Here is a 14741-nt window from a genome sequence, read left to right on the forward strand (position 1 = left end):
GAATATCGTCTTTATATTTTATATCGTTGGTGTCTATTAAAAAGGATTCATATAATGCATCAGATCGCATGCATTTGTATTTTCCGCAAGCTGTTTAATACTTTGTGTATTGATATTTCAATTACTGTTTGAAGCTTTTTTCATTGCAATATTATGAATAGTATTCATAGGTCGAACAAAACAATTCTCATCGATAAGAGTAATTCATATTAAGACAACATAAACACCAAACAAATATGCATGCAAGTTACAAAATATACTTTTTCGAATTTATTTAAATAAATATTTACTTGTATCGCTCCGACCCAGAAGAACAATTTGCGATATAATGTACGGTTTTAGCAGGTATAACTGCAACACAGCAGGCCTTTGAATTGCAGTGCAACAGTTGCACGTGTCACCAGCTCCGATTTTACTGTCTGCGACATGTTCTAGACTCCATTGAGACTCCGGTGTTAAAGGTAGATTATTTGACGATTTAATCGCGGTCGTCAAGGGAATCATTGTCTGACCTAAATTGAAACATTTTTTCCAGTTAGTACCGAACACATTAACGATAAAACTGATCGATACTGCAAAAAAACCACTATAATTAATAACTGGCGTATGCATAATAAGATTTAATATGCACAATACTAGCTAATTTCAAAAGAGACACTGACGTCCCATTGCTTGACAATTTTCACAGGCGCCGAGCATCATCCTCTGAAAAGATGTTATTGCATGTACCAGATATAAAAAAGCTAGTTTTTCGATAATTCATTTCTATACATGTGTGCCGCAGTGCATTCTTGCATGTATGTATACATTGTTACCGGTCACAAATTAGTTCAATGTTGTATTCGGTGTTTTACTATGTTTATTCTGCATATGCCGATCAAGTTTATTTTCTTGAATTTGCCTGTCTGTGAGCTTAAAATGATCCCCGCTTAGACAGGAAGGTTTCTATAATTTCAGATAACAGAAATATTTTGTACAATATTTTTGTATATCTGTTATTTTCGCATGTATGTAAATGTTTTGAATTTATTAAAATTTGTTCGCATGTATTGCGAATAAGTTAAGTATGAACACTTATCAAAATTGTATTACCATTTTATTTTGTTAGTTTCATCTTATAAAGTTATACTTTTTCAGTTTCAGTTATTTCGGCTATACATGTACTCATTATGGTAATTCTTACTAGTCTTAAAAGCCAGGAATAAGGAATAAAATATGTTTACAAATATACGTGTGATAATATTTGGTGGCAAATAATCTCATATTTAACGGAACAAAATAGATAAATAATGATACAATCTTAGTCCCTAATAATTACCTTAATCAAATGATCAACAAATTCTTCTTGGAAACAGAATTGATATTATTGTACTAACCTTTTTAGACAAATTGAGTGTGAGTGTGTGTTTTTTTTCCAAATATATCTTAAAATATAATCAATAATATCAATCGATATTTTAACATATACAAGTTACGCGAACTGGTATTACACATAAGTTATCACGATACTGATTACTATAATTGTACACAAACTAGCACTTACGACAATTGTATAATAACAGTTCATCGTAAACAAAGTTTAATTTATAGTCGCGGTGTTTCTAAAGTGTTTCACGTCTATCTGAACATGTTAAGGCAATCTTATCATTGGATTTCTTCATATTAAAATGTAGGATTAACTTCTTCTTACATGTAAGTTATTATATTATGGTCTGAACAATAAGAGAAGCCAGTACAATATTGTAATTACATATAAACTATATTTAGCATACATTTGTTACGATGTTAAATCTTATTTTACATTACAGTTGATTGTTTTAATTGTTATATTCATCAAATTTAAAGTTATGATCGACGAATGATTGGTGCAATGGTCTTCAAGTTAATATGATATCTGTCTTAAATCTTATGTATAGACAATGCATTTTAGAACCAGATCCCGTAGCTACAATCCCATTGGAAAAACTCATGTCAATAAAGGTAACATACGTCAACGTGTCTTAACATATACTAGGCTGATACTCCTGTATACAAGAATATACAACACGGGAATAGTAACATCCAGATGCAATATTTAGCTGATACTGTATGACATCAGCAGAATATCAGTAAAAGATATGTAGATGAAATCGCGAACCAACAGCAGATTGATACTGTATGTAATTGGGTCTATAAATGACATATAACTGACTCAACATTCAGCAATTATAATACTGGTTCCTTTTACAAAAACTAAAGCAGCACACAATGTCATTAAGGGTTGTTCTGACGAGATATAGGTAGATTTTAGGCCGATAATTTACCTGTAAAACATGCTGGCTGGGTTACGACTATCTTGTAATTTTAGGAAATTGCGACACCAATTATTAAAGGATGTGAAGGTAATCAAATATAAAGACATGTTTATTCTAACCAGAGCAAACACTGTTGGATAAAAACTCGAAATAAAAACTGAAATGATCTATTGAAAATCGGTTGAATGAGAAGACGTGTGTGCTTCTTATATTAACTTGACTACTATCATAGGGAAGGTAACTAGCCCTATATTTATGTTGTATGTAGTAGAAATGAACTGCAAAGTCCTTTCTTTCTTTTACATCATTCCAGTAATGGTGAATATAGGGCTTATTTTTGACGCATCAGCGGCAAATACAGTCTTTTATGTCCAAACATTTGTAACTTCTGGCTAACTTTTATGTTAGTTGATAGGCATGTCTGTCTACATAGTTTTCAAATAAAATGAATTTTATTTTGTCTCATAAAGTATTATAATATGGTATACGTATCTGCATTATACTGCATATAATAGTTAAAACCCATTTACGCAAGTTTAAAACAGTATCGATCAATATTCCTAATTTTATGTAAACAATGTAATGATCATTTTTTTTGCAAAACTTCCAACGATATTTACTTTAAACATTTGAATTCTTCACTGTCAGTTTAAACATGTGAATTTTTCACTTTTCAGTTAAATGCTTAGTACAAAAATGAAAAGTTTGTTTCAGTCCGGTGTTGCATCGTATCTACTAGTGTTCTTTACTTGAAAGATATGGCAAGCTGTGCGAAGCTCAGTAAAATTGAGCATTTAAACAGACATCGCTTATATATTTGTGATTTAATAATACTTCGTTGATGTTAACAAGTTTTGAAGAATGTTTCATTATAAGATTAGATCATTTCATTATCCGTCTGCATGAATATGTTACGATTTTACGTTTTACGTTGGTCAATATCATTATCGTTCTAAAATAGCATATGACTTGCTTTGCAATTAAGGATTTGGCCTCAATGAATATCGTTTCATGAAAATGTGTGTACATGTGGATTAAATTCGTTGAACCAGGAACTTTCCATACTGTAATCATCCACAGAAAGACTTATTAATGTGTTTTACACGGGAATGTGCGGGATACAATTTACGCCCATTCCAGAGACAAAATTGGGTCTTTTTATTGCCTCTTGTGAAACACTTAGACCACTGAACCTCGGTTTAATGTCTGAAGAAAGATATGTAAGTAGGGTTATTGCTGAGTTGGTAATAAAATCTGCGACAACTGAGCTCTTTTACCAATATGTAACATATCGCCAACGAAACTTGTTACTAGTGAAATGGTCGATTCTCATTTACATCACACATGCATTGAAAAAATATGCATGTGCACGCTAATTGATATTGGGTTTCATTTTTTAGTATTTAGTTATGATTTTCTGTCCTATAGGTTATGTGGATGAAATAAAATTTTGAGTTTTGTTTTGAACGAATTTAACTACCAATAAAATCAAAACTGATGTAAATCGATTAGGAATACTATTCCTCTCTGCCAGTTGGCAAACTATGAATCTTTATTTATCTGAAATGTATTTTGCGGTTTTGACCCACTTTTTGGCCTGGGGCGTAGCCCTAAGGCCATAGCAATGATATAAATTTCTGAGACAATCAGAATTGGCTGACTGCCAAAACCCACGAATGAATGAATTCCCAAAAGTCCGATTTACCACTTGGCGGTAATTCATGCGCAACCAAAGAAGTTCTTCGCAGATCTCAATAACCCGCATTGTAAATACAGAACATCACTATAAACCATGACAGTGTCATTAAACCTGTAAAAAAATATTATTAAAGCAAAATTGCTAAGCATTAGCTACGACATAGTTGTTATTATTGTTTGCATATTTATGCGAGAATAAGTTCCTCACTTGACGGTCTAGGCCGAAAAGATACGAGTGTCTACGGAGACAGTAATAATATAGAGAATACTAGGTTAGCGTTGAATACAGAGAAGTTTATGTTGCGAGGCTTAGAACGCCGGAAGCGCGAGCCTTGGCGAGCGCTTTCGGTGTTCGAGCCGAGCAACATAAACTTCTCTGTATTCAACGCTAATCCTAGTATTCTATTTATCCCATTTGATTTTTTCAACGTGACATTTAACATAAATAGATCTAATAACCTTAACAATAATTTTAATTCCGTCATTAAAGCGCTTAAAATCTAACAAATGTAACCACGCGTAGTGATATACATGTATTTGTTCTGGTACGCGAAATAGTCTTTAAAAAATTCACACACAAACTGTAAAACAAGTAAAAATATCACCATATGCCTACATTCAATTTTACGCAGTATGCGAATTTTAACACATTACGACCGCGAAAAGAAGATTTTACTTTACTATAATTTATTTTATTTTCGAAAGAAAATGATCAAAATCCAATATGGCGGCCATTACTCCTGACAAAATGCTGTCGATGTCAACATACATGTACACCATCGACGACCTAGTTCTGCCTACCATTACTTTAAATGTCGCTTTTTATGATTTTTGACTGGCGCGACTTTGTACAGGTCTGTCAATACTAAATAAACTGTACGCTGAAGTTTCTTTAGCTATCGAAGACCTTGACAATTTTGACGAGTAAACAGACAATTGCAGCGACTGACACTTTATTTGACAAAATATACAGGGCAATACGTTTTCCGACTTCGGACGACGAATTTCAGGACGCGCAGAACGTGTTTTTTATATGATGTTATGGGTATGCCGTGTGTGATCCGATGCATCAATGGCGCCCATGTTAAAATCATTTCCCCGAGATCAGGGAACGACAAAAGTACAATCAAAAATCAAAACATGTAAGAACTAGTATCTTACCTTTAATTATCCTTTAAAATCCATCTAATAATCCATTTAACTCAATTATTGACGATTTTGCATCTAAGGTCTTTAACAATTATTTTAGCATAGTTAAATAAAGACCCTTATGCCATTCTATCACTTTATTCAAATGAGTATATGAACGCGATAAACTTTCTTCTTCGTCACACGCTACGTCATGTACTCTACATTACTGCTGTTCAAATGAACCGGAGCAGTTTATCTAATAATAGCCGTTGGTAAACTCGGTTGCATTTGCAGATTTCTGCATATAAACATAATTATGTTTAAACTTGCACAATGTTTTATTTATCTATGGTAAATGCCCTTATTGTACGAAAAAATAATCTAATATATAAATACACAAAGAATGGAAAACATTCAAGTACACAACAGATGAATGAGTAGAAAATACCCGTGTACAAATGGGACGTTCCCAATTCCAGTGTGGTGCTATTTTTACCATCTTATACTTTACACAGCTCTATGCCTAACGTGAATTAAATAGGAAAGCAAACATAGCAGATTATTCATGAACTGTGCGATATGCGTATGGCTTGTTGTACATTCTTAATATTTAAGTTACATGTCAAAAGTATATGCTTTGGTTATAAACAATGCACATTACACTAAATAATGTCATATGACTAGATTTAAAGGTTGAAGGTCGTATAATTTTGAAGCTCAAGTTTTGTCGACTTTGTTTCTTATGAAAAATCATTCAGTGGTAAAGTAAATATAAATAAAAAAATAACAAAACAAAAATCGTGTAATTTTATATTTTATTTCAACATTTCTTTTGGTGAATATGTCATATATATTTTTTTCTGCAAAATATGCACATTTTCTTTTCATGGGTGACCTTAAAATTCGATCAATGAACCAAACAATATCGACCTAATTTTAGCGCATATCGCATGACGTCATTTAAAAAGTAGTCCGTGCACGCGACAGGTATATTCCACAGTGTTGAATACAAGCAAGTATATTCCACAACGTGTTATACCGTCAATGTCGCGGTGAAAATGGGATAAAAATTTTTTCTGATTTTTTGAAGACATTACATTTGGCATTTATAAACATATGTTAAGATTTTGTTGTTTTATTTTGCGTAAACGAGACATTCAAGAAAAAAGAAAATGAAAATAAAACAACAACACATATTCATGATCATTCTCGGAAATATACGAAGATACCGGATATGATATTTGACTGCGCAGATCGAGCGCGCAAATCGAGCGCGAAAAGCTCTACGTGAGATAACGTACACAATCTGTACACCGTTCTTCATCAGGGTAAAGGCCCAGTCTCACTATGATGCCGGCGGAGCCCCTTTGCGTGATCCGGGATCTACCAGGATGAACCGGGGCTCTACTGGGATGAACCGGGGCTCCATCGGGGACGACCGGAATGAACCGGGGAAAACCGGGGCTCCACCGGGAAAGTATTAAAATGTTTATTACATCCGGGATGAACCGAGAGTCACCGGAAAAGAGCGGCAACGACCGACGCGGCACCGGGAACAACCGGGACGGCGACGGGAAAAACCGGGACGGCAACGTAGCTCCACCGGGGCCCATACAGACCCCGGCAGAGCTACGGCAACGCCCCGGTGAATGCCGTTAGAGTCCCGATATAGCTACGGTATATAAGAAAACCGGCGCTCTGCCGGAACGCCACCGGCATTCACCGGGGCTCCGCCGGAGCATTACCGGCGACGACCGGGGTAAAACCGGGGCGTTGCCATAGCTCTGCCGGGGTCTGATGCCGGTATAGACACTGTGAGTGCCGGCGGTGTTACAGTATACCGGTGCTCTGCCGGCTTTCACCGGGGCTCAACCGGGGCACTGCCGGCGACAACCGGAGCTATGCCGGGACGCTGCCGGCTTTCACTGGGGCACTACCGGCGACAACCGGGGCTCTGCCGGGGCTTCACCGGGATAAACTGTAGTCAGTCCGGGTTGACCGGGACTCTGCCGGGATTTTGACCGGCTTCAACCGGGGCGGCACCGGGAAATAGTGTGACTGCGTAAACAAATTTCTACGAATCATTCCGGTCCTCGCCTTTCGACCGGCGTTAGCAAACCGGGATGGACCGGGGCTCTACCGGCAAAAGTGAGACTTGGGCTTAAGTGGATTTTCTTTTGAATTCACATTACAAAGAAAGTATGAATATTTTCCTGATCTGTTAATTATGCAATAGAAAGCTATTTTAGGCTATTGAAAGTGACTTAATTTACGCCAACAATAACAGTTTGTTTGCGGCCATGTTGTTGTTGTATATCTTCACCGCCTATGTAGACGAACCTCTACCAGATCTGTAGAGTTGAACAAAAGGTTACAGTCTCTGAGCTTCTGCACTAAACCGCTAGGGTCAATCCGTTTAAATTTGGAGAAAGTGAGAAATTCGGACAAAACATCGTAAATGCATTTTACGTCACACTAAACCTAGCCACAGGCCTTCAGCGCCTACAACGCTTTGATTTGTTGTGTAAGAAACATCTTAACGTAATGGTGATGATATGCTTAAAGTGTCGACCGGATCGTTTACGAAATGTAGAATTTGCTCGATGGTTTTGCCCTAAAAGAAGGTAACTTAAACGACAATTATTTTTTAAGTGTGTGGATCATTGAGAATGAAGCAAGTGTCAATTTAATAACGTGAATAATGAAAATGTAACCCAGTCCACAAACTTAAAACTTAAGTTCATAAGCATAAAATATTGTATTCAATTGTTGAAAAACTGTCAACCTAACACATCAAAAAACAAAACGCCGACCGACAGTTTGGCTTCAATACACTCACTTGTAATCTTCGTTTGCAATGAAAAGTGTCGGATATTTATTGTGGTTATCCTGCTTAATCATTGATTTGAAAAATAACAAAAAAGACTCAAAGTTCCAAATTCTATGGTCAAAGCTTTAAAGCTACGTCAATTTTTTTTTACAACGCTTGTCTGCTTTTGAAGCTGTTTAGCTGTGTAGAGATATTAGCACGTGGGCTAAACTATATATTTAGTTTCAATTTTAAGAGCCGCGTTTTTGCAAAATATAAGTTTTAAATTTCAACAATTTAAGTCAATCAAATAAGCAACGGTTTTAGAGCATCTTCCCTACACGTATATGACACGGGACCGATTCACACGTCCGCTGATTGATAGCATAGTCTCAATGAAGATGAAAAAGGTCAAACTTAAAATAAACCATTTAACTAAACATTTAAATGTGTAATTAAGTTAAATCATTGAAGTTTGAAATATATTTACTACACTGCCAGGATTCAGTATTTGCTTTTTGTGTACACCTTTAACAAATATTTTATAAACACTGTTCTGTAAGTTATAGTGTTTATAAACATCCGTTTTGTGTACCGTGCTTTTTGTGTACAGCTTTAACAAGTACCGTGCTTTTCATAAAAGGTTTTTCTACTACCTGCTGAACTACACATGTCGCTTTGAGCGTTACCACGAAGTATTTAATGTTATTTAATGTTATATTCGCATTTACTATATCAACTATTGTGTATTTTACAAGTTACACTCTTGATGTATCCGTACCAAATATCCAAGAAGTACATTTTTTTTACAATTTTTTTTTTTAAATTAAATCACGCGAGTTTCTTTCAATGCTATGATTTATTGTTCTGTATCATTTGTATCATTGCATATGATTGTTTGACGACCCACAATTCTTTAACTTTGTATTTGGAAAAAAACGGTTATCTCCATGAAAATGCATTGCCAGTCATTTGCTAATTAAATTTAGTTTCTCATAGAACTTTGACACTTAAAGTAAACAATTCGTTTAAAAAAAACAATTAATATTGCATATATTTAACAAAGTGTGAACAAATACCTTTACATTTTTTAAAGCATAATGCAATATTGTTTGTTTAAACTCGACTGAGATCTTGATTTTTATTTTCCTCGAGGTACCATAATTGTGTGCAATAAAATACATTTCATATATTAATTACACTATATCTAGCAAAGCATTGTTAGAGTTCTATGAAAACCATCAATAAACGAGAATAAGTATAAACAATATGACATTTTAATCTAACGTGGTCACAATCAGTAAGATTACGATTTGAAAAAACCAACAACGGATTTTCATAATGGTGACGATTTAGAACGAAGCGCGTTTGTCCATGTTTAGGAGCATTTGCCTCAACGGATACTAACTCATTAATATTCGCAATAATTAATTGTTTTTCGTTACATGTTTATTTATTTTATACTATTAGATGATCCTTAATTGACTTTATTTTGTGAGAATCATATTATGAAAATTACAAACACATATTTGGTCTCTTGTATATTTTTCTCAGCATATTTGATGCGGCAGTTTTAAGTGAATGTAGTTTTATAATATCATAGTACGACTTAATTTTGCACGTAATTGGTTTTTAAACAAGATAAATACCTGATAAAAGATATGATCAAATAATTAAATGCTGATAGTTTATCATTGATGAAAGAATAAGTAAACACTTAAAAACAGAGTTTTACCTTCGCTTTGACATTCCAGTAACATAAATCCAATAAAAGCAATGATAGAGAGCATATTTCTTATTATTTTGATGTGTCATTGGTTATCACAATAAGTACATCACCATCAGCCACACGCAATAACACATCAATTCAATTTAAGCATTCAACTTTACATTGAAAATCCATTCACGTTGGTTAAAGTTAACGTTTGTTCAAAATAATATGTAGGCACTATAAATATGAAAATTTCACGAATAGGTTTAGTTATCTATCTAGTAGGAAGTTTAAATTGACTCACGTTTGTATAAAGTTAGGGTCAAAACTTATCAGATACACATTCAAGCCTTGGTGTTATCAATGGAGAGAAAACTCCCTAACAACAAAATTACATATCAGATGGATTTTTGTGACTGTAAAAATTTGAATACTAAGCCATTGTCGTCAAAAGTTTTAATGACAGTTTATCTAAAAAATATATGCGAAACAAACGCGTTTATTTAGTGTATTATGTAACAGAGCATAAGGTTGTTGATAAAATGAAGACATTGCGAATTATAATGACACACAAAAAAGCGTTGTGAACATTAAGGGTAAAATTTTAGAACATAAACGGTTCGTGAACTTCACCATTAAGAAGGCCACTGAAATCATGAATGTTTAATTTGGCGCAATTATTATAATCATTGAATCAGACAGCAATCTGACACCAACCAATACAACCAATTATATAATAGAAATTGTTGAGATATACGATCGATTTCAGAGTGACGTCATTCAAAACAATATATCCATGTAAATATTGCACAGATTTGTTTTCACTGATAGGATGCATATTAGTTTCTAAAGCAAATCGGCACATGTGTTATCTGACGCTTGCAAAGGAAGATACTCTAATATCATGATAACTGGATTTATTCGTGTATAAAACCATATTAAACGTTGATTAAATTGTAAATAATACTTGCGGTTTAGATAAGAGAAGAAGACTTTATTTTCTGGTCAAACACATTAGTCAGGTATGGACGTAGTCAGTGCATTAAAGATACTGTTTTGATGAATTACATGTATAATCTCAACATCTTAAAATTGTCTGATATGTCGGAAACTTATACAAATTATTCTTGATAATAAAACCTAACCACAGTTACTTGAAATGTAAAAGTACTGACATAACTGTCATGAGTACTGTATGAGTGATAATTCGTGTTTCACAAATCAATTCAACCTTGCAAAATATTAACACAAAATCTTCATGTTGAATTCCGATCTGAGAACTCGCTTTTAACGTTTATGTGTAAAGGTAAGCAATAGCTTTAAATTCAACATAGCCCAATATTCGCAATTCGTGTTTCAATTTCGATCTAGGAGCTAGCACGACATTCATACCAGCTTAATAGCCTAATCTCGATCTTTGATTTTTGAACTTCACACATCTTCATATCTGAAAGTGACACAAGTGTGTTTATTCAAAAGTCGAAAAAGGACATAAGTAAGGCAAAAACAGCATTCTTAAGATTAGCTGTGTTTAAATGTTTATAAACTTAGAAATAAAAACTTCAAACAGAGATAGAGGACGACATATTTAAGAGGGCCGTTTACCATAAGCCGACGATAAGACATGAACAAACATTCGTTTGGTATGCAAACACAGATAGTGTACTTCTTACTGGAAGTAGAGTTTTAAACCCGTATAAATCGTATATTTTTTTTTTGGAATTGTGTATATCATTTATTCGCTGAGTTGAGTATGCGTCAACCTTTTAGTGTAGTGTACTTAAATCCCTTAATGTCTGTTTACTGATATTTGATGGTACGTTGGGTCTATCCTTTGTTTATCTCTTGCCTTCACATTGTGTATATATGCAAATAACGATAATCCAAAATACAGACATCAAACAATATAGAATCATTGTAAGGTGTACCGCACATTTTAAAACTTGTCAAACACCATCATAAAATGTGTATCAAAAGGTAGCTTGCTCAATCCTGTTTATGTGATATTCAACAGCAGTCTACTTCCATGTTTTCTACAACATAATAATATTCATAAAGGTCATAAAGAGATGACTTTCGAAATTAAAACTGTGCTTGAACTTTATTGAACAGTAACTCAAAGGTTGTTTTTGCCTTATACTATTATGCCAAAAACAGTTAATATGCATATGCAATTCTCTTTTTTGATATTATTATTATTATTATTATTATTATTATTATTATTATTATTATTATTAGTAGTAGTAGTAGTAGTAGTAGTAGTAGTAGTAGTAGTAGTAGTAGTAGTAGTAGTAGTAGTAGTAGTAGTAGTAGTAGTAGTAGTAGTAGTAGTAGTAGTAGTAGTAGTAGTAGTAGTAGTAGTAGTAGTAGTAGTAGTAGTCGTCGTCGTCGTAGTAGTAGTAGTAGTAGTAGTAGTAGTAGTAGTAGTAGTAGTAGTAGTAGTAGTAGTAGTAGTAGTAGTAGTAGTAGTTGTAGTATAAAATGTGAAATAATAATACGTTTGTAACGATATTAATCTGTTATATAAATATTGAAATAGATGACAACTCATGGTACATATTTATGGGAAAAAACAACAACAGAAACAAAAAATATCAACATATATACTTTATTTTGTAAAAATAACTAATCGTTAAAAACTGGACCATTAATGCAATCGAAGTAAGCTAGAAATAATCCACTTCAAAATGAAATATGATTATGGCATATTCATTAAAATGGACAGTATATAAACACCATAAACATACACAAAACCTCAAGCACCACGCGTCGACTGCGCCTTGGTCATTAGAACTTAAGTGTACACATATAAAGAATATAAACTTGGCTTACGCTTGTAGGAGCGAAATCACACTATCAATCAGAGTGCGAAAAACACGCGCCTAATACAAACAAGCACCGTGTATCCTAGGCAAATGTGAATTTTAACAGCGTGGTTTAGGTCTTAAAATAAGACGCTTTTTCTTTTTTTAAATATTAAATAGCACTGTTAATGATAAAAATATCTTGATAAATCAGATAATCCCGTGTCTAAGGTTTCTAAACATCTTTAATCTCACAGCATTCACGTCTAACCTAGTATTATTTATTAATCGATCATACGTAATTGAGCTAAATTGGTCGTTTGGGGTACGGAACTATTTAAAAGTACCACGGGTACTCTAAGTTTACACAATATACCACGGGTAAGGAAAATACGCATTAAGGCATCCGGAAAATATTAGACTGTACCCGAGTTTTATTCCCGCCAAAAATTCTACGTCGTAAAACGCGCTACCGAACACCGTAAAACAGAATTTGTTGTTAATGGAGGTGTTCCTTTATTGTATAATTTGTTTAAAAAATGAATCTTTCTGCTCCACAAATTCACCCATTATGATATGCTGTTGTATAAATAAAAGTAAAGCTCGACGATTTATGAACAACATTTGCAAATTGAAGGGTTTGAATTAAGACTTTCGGTTTTGCGACGTTACGCCATTATAACTAAACAAAATTATGTTTGACAAAACAAAACCTCAACATGCTTTTTGACATTTTGACATTTTGCTTTATAAATTTTATTCGAGCATTTTGTAACTTATTGAATAAATATGATACCCGATATCAACATATCATGTGGGATTTGCAGATCACCAATCGGTCATGGAATTCAACATTGATTACATACTCTTTAATTACTGGTTAACACTTGTATTCTTTCTTCTTTATATTTTAGTACTTGATATCACTTTAAAGTTAAATGAACTTTGTCACAGTAAAAGAGACATTAAGGCGATTGTGGCCAGTCAGTTTGGACCCAGATCAGCCTGCGGTCGCTTGAAAGCTGTTTGCATAAAAGCGGTTTTCTGACAATAACAAAAAGTTTAATTGGATACTGATTAGACTGCGTTTTTCCTGTGGCCTGGCTCAAATAATAGAATTGTCCTTAATCAAATGATTTTATTTCAATCATGAATCTTTTTTTTTCTGGTCCACGGGATCAATGACTCCAGCACTTTTGTGTTGAGAATTGAATACCGCTTAAGGCGCTGCTAGGGGAGTGAGATATGCTGCACCTTCAATTACTAGTATCTCTCAGGAACCAACTCAATAAAACCGAGTCGGCAATATTTGACTTAATTTTTGGTATGATTGCTCTCGAGGGATCGAAAATTTTCAGAATCTTCCTAAAAGCCAAGTGGTAGAGTGTCGACTTTGATTCCAGGAGGTTAATGGGCTGCGGGTTTGATCCCCAGAAGCGACATTGAAAACTAGCCAATATTGTTATCTAAAAGGCTCCTAAACCTGATATACTAAGATAGAAATACGGACAAAACCCCTCCCGGATAAAAACCCTCCCGTCATTTTCATAGGGGGCGGACAAAAACCCTCCCATGAAAAAACGGGGTCGGACGAAAACCCTCCCATGAAAAAACGGGGGCGGACAAAAACCCTCCCGCGAAAGCACGGGGGCGGACAAAAACCCTCCCGTGAAAGCAAGTAAACACTTAAAAAGGTAATTGTTTCACACAGTTAATCCGAAAAGAAGAAAATGTGTATCGATTAACTGTAAATGAGGCCATTTCTTTTATAGACAAGTGAATTTAAATTTAGATTGAATGCAATACGATACAGCATTCTATACATAGATTGTAACGTCACTACGTAAGACCGGTGTGTACACAATGACGATATATACAGAGCAACGCTTAATCGCGTCATACGCGCATTCATGCAAAAACGTGCTTTTCGTGAACTTTCTGAAAACCTTGCGAAAATGAAAGTGAAATTTCCAATCTCCACGCAGAGTTGTCGTTCCTTGCATTCACATACAACTCTGCGAAAGGCTCAGCCCTCCATTTTGTCTATAAAATAGATAAAACCGAACTAACGCATTCAACGTATATTTGATTGGATATTTAAGATCGCATGCATTAAATTAAGAAATATGACTTTTAAATGTACGATAAATCGTGCAAAAACTTGCGATTTTTAATGCAACTCTTTGGAACTTATTTAGTGCGAATTTACGCAGATGGAATCATTCCACGCACTTCACAAATGTAAACAATTGAACATATTTTTTTGAGTGACGTTAGGAATTGCTTCGACGTGT

The 14741-nt window shown here is 34.3% G+C and overlaps 1 protein-coding gene across 1 annotated transcript in view; it reads right to left on the reverse strand.

Annotated features, from left to right (window-relative positions):
* The window catches only part of LOC127857610 (uncharacterized), a 50132-nt gene extending 40195 nt beyond the window's left edge, over positions 1-9937 (reverse strand). The window contains exons 1-2 of the mRNA XM_052394092.1: positions 9668-9937; positions 291-512 (exon numbers count right to left, since the gene is read on the reverse strand). Coding sequence (XP_052250052.1) covers positions 291-512; positions 9668-9722 — 277 coding nt within the window. The 5' untranslated portion in view covers positions 9723-9937. The remainder of the gene's footprint in view (positions 1-290; positions 513-9667) is intronic.
* Between the last annotated feature and the right edge of the window lie 4804 nt (positions 9938-14741).

The sequence above is a fragment of the Dreissena polymorpha genome, chromosome 14, assembly GCF_020536995.1.
Source record: "Dreissena polymorpha isolate Duluth1 chromosome 14, UMN_Dpol_1.0, whole genome shotgun sequence".
Taxonomy (NCBI): domain Eukaryota; kingdom Metazoa; phylum Mollusca; class Bivalvia; order Myida; family Dreissenidae; genus Dreissena; species Dreissena polymorpha.